This window comes from Amphiura filiformis, chromosome 13 (assembly GCF_039555335.1).
Source record: "Amphiura filiformis chromosome 13, Afil_fr2py, whole genome shotgun sequence".
Lineage (NCBI taxonomy): Eukaryota > Metazoa > Echinodermata > Ophiuroidea > Amphilepidida > Amphiuridae > Amphiura > Amphiura filiformis.
This window is the reverse complement of record NC_092640.1, coordinates 50102501-50121152: the sequence shown is the minus strand read 5'-3', so window position 1 is coordinate 50121152 and position 18652 is coordinate 50102501. Positions and strand designations below refer to the sequence as shown.

At 33.9% G+C, this 18652-nt stretch overlaps 1 protein-coding gene across 1 annotated transcript in view; it reads right to left on the bottom strand.

The window, feature by feature from the left end:
• The window catches only part of LOC140168483 (uncharacterized), a 47003-nt gene that overhangs the window by 20798 nt on the left and 7553 nt on the right, over positions 1-18652 (bottom strand). The window contains 1 exon segment of the mRNA XM_072191886.1: positions 267-386. Coding sequence (XP_072047987.1) covers positions 267-386 — 120 coding nt within the window.

The following is an 18652-nucleotide window of genomic DNA, read 5'->3' as shown; positions in this document are numbered from 1 at the left end:
CAGTCGAACAAACTTTAGTAGTTGCCAATCGGCACTCAATACATATATACTTTCGTAGCTTCTTTCTGACCGGCACAAAATTGAGCAAATAATGTACATGATTAAGTTAGTACAGAATTGAGCACATATCAACAATCTAGGCCAAAATCTGCTATTTTTCACGCCCACATGCATATACCTGCAATTTGCAGCGACATACACCACCACCGTAACATTCACTCCCCAAATTTGGCAGCCTTTCACAGGTTTATAACACAGTAACTCACCTATGACAGACCGCTGCAATGCCAAAGCATCTGTTGTTGAAGCAGGTGGTGTCTTGAGCAACTCATCCGACATGTTACGTGGCAACTGTCCTGGACTTAAACCAAAGCTCAGATTCAAAGCTGTAAAAAAAAAAAAAAATTACAATGTTGAAAAAAATACTGAAGGAATTCTGTCTACATTGTACATACTGGTATGCAGTACATGTAACACTAATTTTCCACAGTTTGTATCTTGGCTAAAACGTTGCATTTTTCACAGATTCAATCAAGTGCATGGGCATTCCAATTATCTGTATACTGTATAGCAGGAAATTTTCACTGAGGTTTAAATTTCACACTTTTCTTGGTCAAACAAGTAGCCACAAATTTGTAATCCCGCGAAAAATATTTATAACACATACATGTAGTATGCTTAATTGGAATACATAATTAGAAACAAAAACACCTGCTAAACTATCCAGAATTGATAAAATGGCAAAAAAATAATCCAGCAAAAATATCCTATAATAAAAACAGATTTGTTCATGATGTTCATTATGCTTGAACAATCAATTGCACCTGTCCTCTTTTCAGCTATAAAATGCAATTATTCCACCTTTTTGGAACATACAACACTGATATCAGAACACCATGTTGGTATGTAACAGAATTTATAGACTAGTAAAAGGAACCATACATTTACTATGCAAAGAAATAGTTCACATTTTTGTTACTATGTAATTGAATTCAACTGCTTGCCCTTTCATCAGGTAGTGGCATAGGAAACAGGACGGTTCGCACCTTTCAATTTCGGACCTGCACTTTCGCCTTTTTTCAATTTCGCACCCCGTGCACTTTCGCCCCTTTTTAAACCGCTGGGTAATGTGCTGCTGTTGATTGATGATGCACGATCGATCGCTTCAACTCCAAGGTACAGTGGGGTGTTGTATGTGTATAGTATTGGTTGACTTTTGAGTGTTGATTGTCTGTGTTTACAGTACCGGTACTGGGTTCAGCGTGTACAAAAGCAAATAGTATGTTGATGGACTCTCCGGTTCGATTGAATTTAATAGGCCTATATTATTACGATATATTAAATGTGCTTCTACTAAAGATTGGTATTCATTATGTTTTTGATTTGTTATTTTGTTTTACTTAGGCCTATTTTATTTTATTTCATTTCTATTTTATTTTATTTTAAGCCTATTAATTATTTTTATTTTATTATTATTATTATTATTATTATTATTATTATTATTATTATTATTATTATTATTATTATTATTATTATTATATTAATTATTATTATATTATTGTTATTAGAATTATGTTACCTTATTAGTACTTTATAATAGGCTATATAATTTAGTATTCAATTATTTATGGCCTATAAAGTATAAAATTTATAGGGCCTAATATTGATATGGCCAAAAATATGATGGCTTATAATTTATAATTTTATCCCATCTTTATGTTGCCGAATTGATCTTCTTTGACATGACACTAATGGAAAAAAAATATTTAGCAAATTTCTCAAAGACAAATGCGCACAAGCAAAACAAATGCCTGCAGCAGCTTTGCGATAATGCTGTGCCGACTTTCACCACCTTTCTTCACCATGAGTATTACCTGCCACTAGTACGCCGAAAAGCGCCGGGCGTGACATGGGTTCAATCAATGCAATGGTAGCCTCACGGTGACTAGGCAGTAGCACGCATATATTCGATCCCAGAACACACCCGTGCGGATCGATTGCTTGACAAGTCTCCGGACCGCAGCGCCGCGTGATTGTATAAAGTGTGACTCCTTCAACCCATTATGTAATGAATGACTTACGCGAAAGCGCCGGGTATGGTGTGGGTCTAATCAATGGTAGGGTACCGTAAACAGACACGCAAAAGTGCCATATGCCTCTTGATGTACGATCGTAAAATATTATTAATCAGGAAAGTTTTCTGTTCGTTTTAATGAGAAATGTAAATAATGAACCAAATGTTTTAACTTTTATGTCTTTTAATGAATGATGTATTTTGTCTGTGTTCTTAATTAATTTAATATATATTTGGGCAATTCCAAGCAAAAGTGGACATGACTCAAAAAAATGAAATTGCCAATATATATTTCTTTTAACTTTTATATTATTCCAAACAGATGTAAGGTTCAAGTAATAAACTTTTTTCGGCATTTTTCTAACATTTTGGGTTTTTTTTTAAAGTTTCTTTGGGGAGTGTATTTTAAGTGAAAAACTCCTGTTCAACTTAGATATTTTCCAAGTGAGCCTATTTTATTAAACATGGGCACTTTTCTTTTAAATTTGATACATTTTATATCTCTGAAATATGGTCTTCAAGAAACATCCAACACATTTTCAATAATCCCCACTAATTTTTTTTCTTTCATTATGCTTTTCATAGCACTAAATATGGCGTGTAGTACGAGTTACCGAAAGATGCATTTTTTTTTATATTTTCAAATTGTTGGCAATGTAATTGATGCCACTTATTATTTTCCTTCTACTAGTAGTGCCTTTAGTAAAAATAAGAAATTAATATACAAAACACTATCCATCACATAATAATGACCCATTAAAAACTGTAGCACGAGTTACCAGTAGCACGAGTTACCGATGTAGCACGAGTTACCATAGCCCACTTACCCCTGTACCAGCAAAGGTAATGCAAAATCTACCACTTGGCAGCAATAGAGGATCTCCCAACTACATGAATATGCATTTATATGTGACCATGGTATTGGTAACTATTTTTTTTCTTTCATTATGCTTTTCATAGCACTAAATATGGCGTGAGTACGAGTTACCGAAAGATGCATTTTTTTATATATTTTTAAAATGTTGGCAATTTAATTGATGCCACTTATTATTTTCCTTCTACTAGTAGTGCCTTGAGTAAAAAATAAGAAATTAATATACAAAACACTATCCATCACATAATAATGACCCATTTAAAACTGTAGCACGAGTTACCAGTAGCACGAGTTACCGATGTAGCACGAGTTACCATAGCCCACTTCCCCCGTACCAGCAAAGGTAATGCAAAATCTACCACTTGGCAGCAATAGAGGATCTCCCAACTACATGAATATGCTAGGCACCGGAGTTTTGCGCGGTTCGCGCAAAAGCGCACATTTTCGCGCATTTGGGTGTCCAAAGCGCATTTTGGGTTCCATCGAGAATGTTCTCGATTTTGACCCATCGATAAGCTTAAAGTTAAAACTTACGATTTTATGCCCCAAATCGGCAGCATTTACAAGAAAATTCACGCAATATTGGTTCTAACTTCACTTATGTACATCAAAATACAAATAACGATCATTAAACCAAGCATAATGTGGGGAAATTTACCCTTGCTTTCGACATTTCGATCGACGATTTGTGATGGTCGCCATCTTTATTTTTTATTTTTTCCAGAAACTGGAAATGAACCCGGAAATGAACCGGAAGTCGGTCGTAATTGATTGACATGCCATCGTTTTACCGATGTTTTTTCGTGTTTTGCATTGATAACAGGGGATCACGCATTTTAGCGCATTTTGACCTATTTTTTATTTTCGCGCATTTTGAAAAGTGGCCAGCGCATTTTGCTGTTTTAAATCGCGCAAAACTCCGGTGCCTAGAATATGCATAATATATGTGACCATGATATTGGTAACAGCTTTCTAGCAGCAGTGTAGCCAGTGTGTGGGGGAAGGGGCAGCCTGCCCCATGACAAACTAGAATTATGCAGTTCGTAATTAAGGTGCCCATACACACACACACAAAAGTGTGTAAATAACAAAGGTTTATAAATAAAAAATAATATGTAATATGCAAATAAGCTCATTAATATTCATAAATATGCAAATAACATGACACAAAATTATACAGCACATCAGGCCACCATATCCGACCAAACCAAGTTTGAAGTTGATTGGTTATTGTGTTTATAATGCTGCAAAGTGGATTAATGAAAATGTAGGCAAAATTTGTAAGTAAGCTCATTAATATTCATAAATATGCAAATAACATAACACAAAACTACACAGCACATCAAGCCACCATTATTCTATCACCATACCGGTACCAAGTTTGTAGTTATTGTGTTGGAGCTGTACAGTGGATTAATGAAGTTGCTTACGCCCGGACAGCCAAACAAAGAAAGAAACAAACAAACAACCAGGCAACCACACATGTGTGGGGGCCAAAAATTAAAGAGAAAAGTGACCTCCTGTCGCAGGAAAATTAAAGTAAAAATATGGAAGGCAAAGATAGAGATAAGGGATGCACCATTAGATTCTCAGGGGGGGGGCATGGGAGTTTGGGTGAGGCAGAAATTTTTTTTTTTCCACTTGGCGGCGGAATTTTTTTTTCGCCTCCAAGAGCACTAAATTTTTTTTTTTTTGCAGCCTTCAAGGTGTGAAGTTATTTTTTTTTCAATTTTAATGTAAATTTGTATACAAAGTTGGGTGGGGGAATTTTTTTTTTTTACTCATCAGTGAGGCAAAATTTTTTTTTTTTTTCCTCACTAGTGGGCAAAGTTTTTTTTTTTTTCCTCACTAGTGGGCAAAACTCCCATTCCCCCCTGGAAATCTAATGGTTCGCCCCTAAGATTCAAGGAGCCAGTTTCCACCCCGATCATGTGCCAAAATAGTGTAAATTTATTTATACCAAATTTTTGCACACACCAATAAAGTCCTTTTTTAAGCTCAAAGACTTTACATTGTACAGTCTCTCTAAAAAACATGCTATTTAGCATATATCCCACTATCAATACCTGGTCAAAATGATGCAACCAAAATTTTTAGCCCTCCACCCCTAGGATCTAGCCTAAGAACCAATCAATTAATATGGGCCTCATGGAAGAACAGAGGATACCTTAAAACATCCACTGAATGAGTAACCGAGGCAAAAGAAGAAATAAAACAAACAAAATAGATACTGGAAATCCTGAGATTAACAGCCACAGTGACATTGTTGATACTGAGATTGGTATAGTTCTGAGATTTGTATTGGAAATTGGTTTGTTGTTGAGTGTAATGAGGCTCATTTTCCAGCTTAGTGAAGTGATTGAAATCGGGCAAACTAGAGTATTTGCACCAAGCAGGAAATGGTCTCAACCAAAAGATGACCAAACATTCTATAACTCAGAAAGCAATTTTAAAAACTTACAGAGCAAATAACCATGAACATTACAAGTTTTGTGAGGGAATTTAGAGTCAAATAACATGGAAGTAAAAGTTTTATCAATTGTTGACTGTTCAATTTAACTGTTTAAATTTAAGCCCTAGAATAAAATATCCAAACAGGATCAAGCAAGGCGTATGTAACCCTGGGATGTTTATATGTAATGTGTGTGGTACATTGTATGCTGGTACATACACTGAATAGTGTTATTTGTACATAGATGGGTTATTTGGGGGGTTATTTGTACATAGATTGAGTTATTTGATCATTACACCAGTTGTTGAGGAATTGTTATCAAAAAAAAATGACATTTAGATGAACAATACCATTTTATATATGGCCGGACAAACTGTAGCACGAGTTACCGTAGTACGAGTTACCATGTTTTTGCCAGTCAATGTAAAACTATGAGGGGCACAACTTTTAAGGTATACCAAAACAAACCTTATTATAGCAATTACTTATCATATAATCAATAAGGCTTTAGTGTTTTTGTTTTAGCACACCATCAAAATAAAAATGAGTGATTTTTAAGCATGTCCTCTGCTCGTAGTACGAGTTACCGATTTTACAGCTGTCCCATACATACAAAAGTTGATATCCTGAATTAGCAATACTATGAGGATCTAGCCTTGAATGTTGGGTATTAAAATACAAAAAATACAGATTCCAATCAAATCAATTTAAAAGCTGGAGCACAAAGTATGTAAAAGGATGCCATAAAGTGTAGCACGAGTTACCATGGAATTGCCCATTTCTACAAGTGTTACGTAAATTGTATAAAACAGAAATGTCAATACTTTTAATGAATTTTGATATATTTGATGTATGATTTTTTGATGTTTATGCATTTTTATGTTTTTAAAAAATTCTTACATATATATAGGGCTTATGTATAATTCTACAAATTGTTATGTATATTGTTTTTATGACACAGAGCCCCTGTAATAGCAGATTTATCTGAAAGGTAGCCCTGTATAAATATGGTTTTAATAAATAACATAAAGTAAATAAACAAATTTGTGGAAAAAATGCTATCCAATTCTGCATTGTAAATGATTGACATTTATGTGTTCATGATTCATTTTGTTTACTGGCCTGTCAATCACGGACTCATTATGACGATGCTTTATTAACACCACGGCACATCTTATATCTTAATCTGCTTAATATGCCGACAATTTTAAGGCGGGATGTTTGAACTCGTAGATGTCAATAATGTAATATAGCATCTATTTCTTAAATAATAAAGATCGTGTAAAGGAGATGAATTTCTTTCTTTATTTTTCTTTTCTTTTTCCTTTTTTTTCGTTTTTATAGTGCCTTTTTTTCTTCTTTTTTTTTAACAGCCACTGTCGGTAAGATTCAGACTCTTGTGATTCAAGTGCGTCATGGATTTTCTTTAAAAAAAATAGGATGATGCAACATTGGTCCGAGAAACTATACCCAAAGTTTTAGCTTCCTCGCTCATTTTGTTTGTCCGAAAAAAAATAATGAAAATTTGGCCTCCAAAACATCGTTAAATGGTTTATCAATTAGCAGCGACTACAAAATTGCGCGCCAACGTTGACCCAGTAAATAGAAAACAGTTTTTGAATCCTTCTATGGGTGTCATTACAATTACACAAAAAAATGGTTGGGTCACCATTGGCGCATCGTAATAAACTAGTTTAAAATATTAGTGAAAAGCGCCCTCGTGTTGATTTCTATGACTTGAAACTCGTTGCGCCATTAAGCACCCATATAAAAAGCAAGCTGAAATGGATAAACTAATTACCTAGAAGCAATTGCAAATCTTTGAAATTGATGGGCGCTCGCTGGCGCTAGAAGAAAATTGGGGTCAAAGGTCAAATGTTCCAATTTTGTGCCATTTTCACGCCTCATTAATTTTGTGCGCCAAGGTCAAAGAACATTAAAAGTGGTGTTCAGTGGTAAAGAAATAATAACTCTAATTAAAGAAACAGAAACAAGCTTGGGTCCTGTTGGTTCACTATTTTTAATGATTTTCTAAATATCATCCTAAAGCCTAGTAAATAGCATATAATAGGCCAAATAGGGGTTTCATCAATCTTCAAGCATCCACAACAGGACGTGCCAACAGATACCCATGGTGTTTTTACTTCATCCACCATATTTAAGTGTTGTTATTTGCATTTATGTAGAAATTAGTTTGGGCACATGTTGGCACAAGGATATATTAGGGGTCAAAGGTTAATCCAAAACCATAAAGTGCTATTTTATATAGTTCATGCAACCAATATGCAATCTTCAAGCATCCACTACTAGATGTGCCAAAAAGTACCCATAATGTTTTTACTTCAATCAGTTCATCTAAGTGCTGTTACTTGCATTTATGTAGAAATTTATATGGGTTCATGTTGGCCCAAGGATATTTTTAAGGTCAAAGGTTAATCCAAAACCATAAAATGCTACTTTTTGATAGTTCCTGCAACTAATACGCAATCTTCAAGCGTCCACTACTAGATGTGCCAAAAGTACCCATAATGTTTTTACTTCAATAAGTTTATCTAAGTGCTGTTACTTGCATTTATGTAGAAATTTGTTTGGGTTCATGTTGGCGCAAGGATATTATAAGGGTCAAAGGTCAATCCTAAAGCACAAAGTGCAACTCTTTTGCGAGTTTGTGCAACTCTGAAAATGTGCTAACATTATCCCAATATCTACCTCAAATGGAGTGTATATTGCTTGTGAAAGTCTTATGGATGCTCATGGCACAGTGATATTTAAGAATAACACTTTAATACTGTTGAATGCAGAATGTGTATAAATCAAAACTTACCCTGCATTTTCAGATCATTTGACAATCCAAACCAAGTGGAAGGTACACATTTCAAGTTTTCATGGTTTACAAAAATGTTCTCCAAAATATTATAAGCCTGCTGCCTGCACATGTTATAAGTATAAGTATATTGATTCATTGCAGTCAAAATGCAATATTGTTCTTCACGTATTATACAATACAATGTAAGCTTGCACAACTTCTGCATTTTAAATAAAAATGCAGAAGTTGGTCTCATACTTGTAATATTGGGCTCTTTAATATATTCATATAATGCCAATATTATCCCAACTTCAAGGCTTTTTATGAATAAATTGAATAAATCGAGTTGGCATAGGTAGTGAAAAAATTATGGGATCTTGTTGGCATTGAAATTACCAACACTCAAAGAATGCACTTTGTCATATTTTGAGTTTTTGTATTGACCTTTGACCCTCAAAATATCATTATGCCAACATGAGCCCAAACATATTCCTACAGATACACAAGTAATAGCACTTGGATAAACTAAATGAAGTTATAACACCATGGGTACTTGTTAGGCGCATCGAGAAATGGACACTCGAAGATTGCATATTGGTCGCACAAACTAACATAAAAGTAGCATTTTGTGATTTTGAATTGACCTTTGACCCTTAAAATATCCTTGCGCCAACATGAGCCCACACTTATTTCCACAGAAATGCAAGCAACAGCACTTGAATAAACTAACTGAAGTTAAAACACCATGGGTACTTGTTGGCATATCTAGTGGAGGATACTTAAAGTTCGCACATAGTACGGCATGGCATATTATTTACTGTTTACTTGCTTTAAGATGATATTTAGAAAATCATAAAAAATACTAAACCAACAGGACCCAAGCTTTTTACTGCTTCTTTTAGTAGAGTTACAGTATGTTTACCACTGAACACAAATTTTTCTGTTCTTCGACCTTGGCGCATAAAATTAATGAGGCGTGAAAATGGCTCAAAATTTGAAAATTTGACCTTTGACCTCCATTTTCTTCTTGCGCCAACGAGCACCCATCAATTTTGCATTTGCATTTGATTCTAAATAATTAGTTTATGCATTTCAACTTGCTTTTTTCGTGGGTGCTTAATGGCGCAATGAGTTTAAAGCCACAGAAAACAGCACGAGGGCGCTTTTCACTAATATTTTAAACTTGATTATTACGATGCGCCAATGGTAACCCAACAATTTTTTGCATCATTGTAATGATACCCATAGAAGGATTCAAAACTGTTTGCTTTTCACTGGGCCAACGTTGGCGCACAATTTTCTAGTGGCTATTAATTGGTAAACCATTTAACGATGTTTATGGGGCCAAAATTTCAATAATTTTTTTCGGACAAACGAAATGAGCGAGGAAGCTAAAATTTTGGGGGTAGTTTCTTGGACTGATGATGTATCATATTATTTTTTTTAAAGAAAATCCATGACGCACTTGAATCACAAAGTCCCATTTCGGTCCCATTCTTACTGACAATGGCTGTTAATCAAGAAAGCTGCTTTGTCTTTTGAACCCTGTTTTGTTTTTGGATGTTGCTGCACATAATAAACAGTTTTAAACAATCAATTTATTTCTATCAATTAGATTTGTTCAGTTCATCTTAATTTCTTTGGATTTCGTTTTTTCTTTCCCTTTCTTTCTTTCTTTCCTTTCTTTCTTTTTTCGTTTGCATGATCAGGCTATAGGGGTCCGACGCATAAATGACATCTATCTTAAAGGAGTATTTCGTGATCCTAGTATCATCTTTTTATGACATTTTTAGTAGACATGGTAGATATGCTTGAAAAATCTTATTCCCAAAATTTCAGTTGATTCCGATTTTGCATTATGCGAGTTATGCATGACTATGTACTGCTCCATAGGCCACTGTTGTAATTTCGTTCTGGTACACCAGAACGTAATTCAAAATTGACGATATTTTTTGCTAGACAATTAAATCTGCAAGAATTATTTTTTTGTCATAAACATTATGTAGCCAGAGGTTTCCAGTGGTATAAAAATCTCATTTTTTTGGAGAAAAGTGAGGGCTAATAATAATAATAATAATAATAATAATAAAAATAACTTTATTTATACACGGTAAAACATGTTCAATACAATATTGATCTTCCACATGTCCGTGTGGATATTAAAACATTACTAAAATATAAAATATAAAAGTTTGTTAAAAGATAATTATAATGCAAAATGTACATAGACTAATACAATATTTCACTAAGAGACAAAAAATTTATAATAACTGAATATGATAAAAATAATCTGCATTCATCCTCATGTCATTGTTATTCTTCTTCTTATCATTATCATATTATTATCATTATATTATATTATTAAATAAACTTTGTTTATATTATTAACATTGTTATTATTATTATTATCATATTATTATTATTATCATCATATTATATTATTAAATTAACTTTGTTTATATGTTTTGTGTTACTCCCCCATTGGATGTTGTGTCATACTTTCATTGTTTTTAATTTTATCCATTGCTTGTTGACACTTGTATCCTTTTGGATCCATCCTTTGGTCGTCAGTTGGAACAAATTTTCACTGTTTTTATACATATTATAATTAATAATTAAATATAAATTTATTATTATTATTACTATTTATTATTATTACTATTTTTATCATTGAATTCTAATTATTTCACTATTTTGGGTAAGCCTGCTGCTAAAATATCTGGCCTGTAATATATACTGAGAAAAAAAAATCGTTCCTCTATTTTGTTATAAAATATCCTTTCTTTCCTTCCTTCCCGGGTTTATCATGACTTAATAAGTGCATGCCCGACGGCCCCAGCACTATAAACATACTACGCCGCACCGCCGAGTTCAAGCAATCGATCGTGCATCAATCAACAGCAGCACAATACCCATGGTATAAAAAGGGGCGAAAGTGCACCGGTGCGAAATAGAAAGGGGGCGAAAGTGCACGGTCCGAAATTGAAAGGGTGCGAACCGTCCAGCATTCGTGGCATATATGGGCCAATTAGCACTACCATTAAGAATGCTCTGTAGCACAATGCAAACAAACCCTTTATTGACTTCAAACTTTTCAAAGTTTAAATAAAACCCACTTCATACATGTGTGTATTACATGTACAATATATGTATTTAAGATCAAGGTTATACCAAGCTTGTAATCAGCATAACGAGTACTGGGTACCTTACAAATATACACACATACATTTTTGTACAATTTACAATGTAGAAACAGTGACACAATCTGGTCCATGGGGGCCAGGCATTTTTGAAAATTGAGTTACTGTAATTATTACATTACACATACAATAGGCTATTATTTACTAAAAACACCAAATGTCAGGCATACTTGCTTCTAAAGTTATGAAGTTTTTTATGTCTATTTTCTTATGTATTTTATTGTTTGTTTACTCCATATTTTTAGCTTTATCTTAGATTCAAATTTGCCACTTTTAGTATAGCCCCCATGGGGCCAAAGGAGGCCAGATCGTGTTACATAACCATTGAAAATAAGATTTGTTTTTGTAATTTGCACAAGTTTTTAACATGATTTTTTTTAATTTGTAATTTAGTGCTGTGCAAGTTTTTGCCATTGAGCTTTGACAATGCTATCATGTTTTGGGAATTGAGGTGAATGGGTGATGGGTGCAACACTAAAATCACTGTTCAGTGGTGTAAACTTGTTATATCAGGGCTGTCAAGTATGGTCATTTTCACGGTAAAGGGTGTAACTTTGGATTTTTAACATTTTGATCCGTTGTGTTCTAATAAAGCCACATAATTCCATGATTTTTGGCCACATAAGTCATCTAGTTAGCAGCTACCTTGGGTAGCATAATCATCTTCGGGAGTTACTGCGTTCAGTTTTAGCAGGCTTAAATGGACCTACATTGTAATATTGCCATTTTGAAAAACTATAAAAAACAGTAACATTTTTGTAAAACCCTGTGTTTTCTTCAGTTAGTTCATGGATAATTTTTCTTATCCTGAAAGTACGGTCATATGTTCAGTAAACACTGCCACATTAGATTTAATTGTGAACAGCCCTGTATTTTTGAGAACCGGACTTGAGATTTGTCGTTTCGAGGCTTCATTTTCCGTTAACAATTGTTAACAAACTTTGTAGGTATAGCTTTGGTTCATAATTCTTGGTTATTTCTTCACTTCTTCTTGATTCATAACAGTTGATAAGAAAGGGGCATTTCGTGATCCACAGCCTCATCCCCCCACTTTCCCAAAAAAAGTTGAGATGTTTACACCACTGGATACCTCTGGCTACATAATGTTTATGTACCAAATATTTCTTGCAGATTAATTCGTTTAGCAAAAATATCGCCAAATTTGAATTTCGTTCTGGTGCACCAGAACAAAATTACAACACATTGTCTATGGAGCAGTGTAATACACATAATCATGCATAACTTCAAAGCGTAAAATCGGAATCAACTGAAATTTTGGAAATAAGCTTTTTTAGTGGATATCTACTGAAAAATGTCATAAAAAGAATGCTAGGATCACGAAATCCTCCTTTAACTTGAAATGGGTAACAAAAATTTGTCGATTTGCAAGCTTTTAAAATTTTTATAAAATCTTGACTTCAAAGAGCCGATTTTCCGTTAACTTTTTTGAAGCCTCCGAAACAAACTGTTCAGCAAGCTTGGGCAAATTGAAAGAGCTCATCCAATCTATTTATCAAAATGTAGCAAAGTAGATCCTCAAGTCACTTGTTTTTAAATCGTGGAGATATATATCACCGTTTGAAAATGGGACCCAATACAAACTTTCCGTTAACAATTGAAGCCTCCGAAACAAATGAAGCCTCTGAAACAACAATAAGGTTAATTATCATCTATGCATATCTAAATTGGTGTGTTCCATATTGATATCTGCATTGTAATTGTTACATGATATGTGCAGAATGTCATAAATTTATAAAAAAATTGATATTATGGTTAATGTTTGAAAAATATACTGATACCCAAGAAAGCCCGTTTCGGAGGCTTCACATGCAAATAACACCATACTTAACAAATGGGTGAAAAAATTATCATGTTATAAATCTACAATATCTGCCGCATAGAATCATTGATTCAATACACACAAGAAAATAACAGCTTAGATGATCCCAACAGTGTTGTTTTCAAAAAACTACTTCTGCAATGTTTAACCATTGTTAACATGAAGCCTCCGAAACAAAAAAAAATGACTTGCTGTGATAATTTAATTTTTGTCACAACTGAAATTCAATACTTAGAAGTAAAGCATGAAAATTGGTAATTGTGATATTTTTTACCTATTTTTTCATATCAACTTGTAGTAGTTAGCCAAATATTTTACTTTTATGATCACCTGTGTTGTTAACTGAAGCCTCCGAAACACAAATCGCTTGAATTGCCAATTCTAAAAATAACTCCAATTTCTGTGAAACTTGGCTGGGAGGTTCCTTTCAACAAGTAGTATTTGTACATGAAGTTAGACATTCAAATTATTTTAGGAACCCAATTAAAACTTTAAAAATATGTTTAAGGTTGGGAAATTTCCATTGCAAATGACCCTTGCGGCCTTGATGTTAAAAATTTTCAAAATTGCAATTACAAACATAGCAAAACATGATATGGTATAAAATTTAACTTATATCTGTTGACTTACTTTGGAATGGGATTTCATATGTATTCCAGCTTTCATGTCATATTTTTCTGAGCTTATGTAAAATACATTTTTTCTTAGATTTTAACCAAAATGTTATGGAAATGTCAATTTTTTTATCAGAAATCAAAAGGTTTAAGCCTTGAAACATTATTTTACTGGAATTTAAGTTGCTTTACTATGCATGATTACAGTAAACAGAAACATATATTTAAGTGGTTTGAAATTTCGACCCTAAAAATCAAAAGTTACACCCAAATTTACTGTGAAAATGACCGTATAACAAAACTCTTCCTGTGATGAGTATACATTGTTGAACAGGTGTGTACATACTAGAATGAAAAAATTTGCTGACTAAAAGAGCGTTACAAAGTGCCCAAAATGTGTGAAACTCATGCTGAATGCCTGAGACTTGACAGCCTCCCGGTGTAAAAGCAGTGTGTAGGTGCTGGACCAGCATCGCCTGCCACTACCCACCAGTTATTTTACAAGTACAAGTGATCTCAGATCCACATTTATAGAGTTTGTCATTCAAATATGTTTCATACACTCCTATATCATATAAATATATGTTTCTGTTTACTGTAATCATGCATATATCAAAGCAGCCAATCACAAAAGCTGTTAGAAAAGTACGAAACATGCATTGATTGTGTATATTGTGCACTCCAGCGTGCTGAGCTCAGTGTTTCAGCTGCGTTCGCGTCAGCGTATGATTGATTCATTTTCCGGGCGGGTTGATGCATTTATATTTGGTTCTGTTTTCCAACATTTTTAGTGATAATTTGTTATATAAACAAAGTAAAAATCACGTGTTTTTTTCTTCTTGTGTATGAAATAGGTTAATGAATGAACTCGTATTACTTATTGCTCAAGAAATTAGACAAAATAATGCACTTGCGCTGATGTTGATGCGTCTAATGCACTCCCCCCTTCGGGCTCGTGCATTAGATGCATCAACATCAGCGTGCGTGCATTATTTTGTCTAATTTCTCTCCCAATAAGTTATACGCGTTTATTAACCTATAAATAGCTTAGGGGAATAGTGTTGCATTGTGTCGAAGGAAGGAGGTACCAAAATGCACAGTTCATTCTCCATGTTTCGACTTGTGTTTTAAGTGCTTGGATACTTTTTGTGAACAGTATATTTAAGGTAGCACTATCGGATATAGATTTTTTTCTAATTTAAATATGTCAAAGTCTGTGTTCTCTTGATTACAAAACTGAAAATTTTATCTTAATCGGACATTCGGTTCTCGAGATATGGCCTGTCAAAATGGCGCGAAACCAACAAATTGGCAACAACTTTCTTTTTATTTTCTTTATTTTTGGCATGCAGTGTTGCTAGGTAATTTTCTAATTATATATGCATGAATTATGCAAAGTAAAGTTTTCAGATACAATTAGAAGAGGTATGGCACTGAAACTTGGTATATGGGTAGTACACATGAAATGCAACAAACCTACGGTCGCATTTGGCAAATTTCCATTTGCATAATTAATTAGGGCCCTAATCAACTTTTCTAATTATTGGCCCTAATTAATTATGCAAATTGAAATTTGCCAAACGCAACCGTAATTTTGTAGCACCTTGTGTGTACTACCCATATACCAAGCCTCAGTACCATAGCTCTTTTAATTGTATCTGAAAACTTTACTTTGCATAATTCATGCATATATAATTAGAAAATTAACTGGCAACTGGACTTGTCAAAAATAAAGAAAATAAAAAGAAAGTTGTTGCCAATTTGTTGGTTTCAACCATTTTGACAGGCCATATCTCGAGAACCGAATGTCCGATTGAAACAAAATTTTCAGTTTTGTAATCTACAAGGTAAGAGCTTTAACATATTTAAATTGAAAGAAACTCTAAATTTTTGCATTAGCCGATAGGGCCACCTTAAACAATATGTATACATATGTATATAATTTCTTAAAGTTTAAGGGGGTACTACACCCCTGTGGAAAATTTGTGACTATTTTTGCATTTTTCTCAAAAAATAATAACACAGTGGTAACAAAAGTTATGCATATTATTGGGGCATGGAATCCAATTACTACACTGAAATTTCAGTGATTCAAGACAAGCGGTTCAGTATATGGGCAATTCCACGGTAACTCGTGCTACACTTTATGGCGTCCTTTTACATACTTAGTGCTCCAGCTTTTAAATTGATTTGATTGGAATCTGTATTTTTTGTATTTTAATACCCAACATTCAAGGCTAGATCCTCATAGTATTGCTAATTCAGGATATCAACTTTTGTATGTATGGGACACCTGTAAAATCGGTAACTCGTGCTACGAGCAGAGGACATGCTTAAAAATCACTCATTTTTATTTTGATGGTGTGCTAAAACAAAAAACACTAAAGCCTTATTGATTATATGATAAGTAATTGCTATAATAAGGTTTGTTTTGGTATACCTTAAAAGTTGTGCCCCTCATAGTTTTACATTGACTGGCAAAAAACATGGTAACTCGTACTACGGTAACTCGTGCTACAGTTTGTCCGCCATATATAAAATGGTATTGTTCATCTAAATGTCATTTTTTTTTTTTTTTTTTTCCTCAACAACTGGTGTAATGATTAAATAACTCAATCTATGTACAAATAACCCCCAAATAAGTTATAACCCATCTATGTACAAATAACACTATTCAGTGTATGTACCAGCATACAATGTACCACACACATTACATACAAACATCCCAGCCTTACATATGCCTTGCTTGATCCTGTTTGGATATTTTATTCTAGGGCTTAAATTTAAACAGTTAAATTGAACAGTCAACAATTGATAAAACTTTTACTTCCATGTTATTTGACTCTAAATTCCCTCACAAAACTTGTAATGTTCATGGTTATTAGCTCTGTAAGTTTTTAAAAATTGCTATAGAATTGCTAAAAGAGTTATAGAATGTTTGGTCATCTTTTGGTTGAGACCATTTCCTGCTTGGTGCAAATACTCTAGTTTGCCCAATTTCAATCACTTCACTAAGCTGGAAAATGAGCCTCATTACACTCAACAACAAGTTTACCAATTTCCAATACAAATCTCAGAACTATACCAATCTCAGTATCAACAATGTCACTGTGGCTGTTAATCTCAGGATTTCCAGTATCTATTTGGTTTGTTTTATTTCTTCTTTTGCCTCGGTTACTCATTCAGTGGATGTTTTAAGGTATCCTCTGTTCTTCCATGAGGCCCATATTAATTGATTGGTTCTTAGGCTAGATCCTAGGGGGTAGAGGGCTAAAAATTTTGGTTGCATCATTTTGACCAGGTATTGATAGTGGGATATATGCTAAATAGCATGTTTTTTTAGAGAGACTGTACAATGTAAAGTCTTTGAGCTTAAAAAAGGACTTTATTGGTGTGTGCAAAAATTTGGTATAAATAAATTTACACTATTTTGGCACATGATCGGGGTGGAAACTGGCTCCTTGAATCTTATCTCTATCTTTGCCTTCCATATTTTTACTTAAATTTTCCTGCGACAGGAGGTCACTTATCTCTTTAATTTTTGGCCCCCACACATGTGTGGTTGCCTGGTTGTTTGATTTCTTTCTTTCTTTGTTTGGCTGTCCGGGCAGAAGCAAATTCATTAATCCACTGTACAGCTCCAACACAATAACTACAAACTTGGTACCGTATGGTGATAGAATAATGGTGGCTTGATGTGCTGTGTAGTTTTGTGTTATGTTATTTGCATATTTATGAATATTAATGAGCTTATTTACAAATTTTGCCTACATTTTCATTAATCCACTTTGCAGCATTATAAACACAATAACCAATCAACTTCAAACTTGGTTTGGTCGGATATGGTGGCCTGATGTGCTGTATAATTTTGTGTCATGTTATTTGCATATTTATGAATATTAATGAGCTTATTTGCATATTGCATATTATTTTTTATTTACAAACCTTTGTTATTTTAATACACACTTTTGTGTGTGTGTGTATGGGCACCTTAATTACGAACTGCATAATTCTAGTTTGTCATGGGGCAGGCTGCCCCTCCCCCACTGGCTACACTGCTGCTAGAAAGCTGTTACCAATATCATGGTCACTTATGCATATTCATGTAGTTGGGAGATCCTCTATTGCTGCCAAGTGGTAGATTTTGCATTACCTTTGCTGGTACAGGGGGAAGTGGGCTATGGTAACTTGTGCTACATCGGTAACTCGTGCTACTGGTAACTCGTGCTACAGTTTTAAATGGGTCATTATTATGTGATGGATAGTGTTTTGTATATTAATTTCTTATTTTTACTCAAGGCACTACTAGTAGAAGGAAAATAATAAGTGGCATCAATTAAACTGCCAACATTTTGAAAATATATAAAAAAATGCATCTTTCGGAAACTCGTGCTACGCCATATTTAGTGCTATGAAAACGCAATGAAAGAAAAAAAATAGTTACCAATACCATGGTCACATATAAATGCATATTCATGTAGTTGGGAGATCCTCTATTGCTGCCAAGTGGTAGATTTTGCATTACCTTTGCTGGTACAGGGGGAAGTGGGCTATGGTAACTCGTGCTACATCGGTAACTTCGTGCTACTGGTAACTCGTGCTACAGTTTTTAATGGGTCATTATTATGTGATGGATAGTGTTTTGTATATTAATTTCTTATTTTTATTCAAGGCACTACTAGTAGAAGGAAAATAATAAGTGGCATCAATTACATTGCCAACATTTTGAAAATATATAAAAAATGCATCTTTTCGGTAACTCGTACTTTCGCCATATTTAGTGCTATGAAAA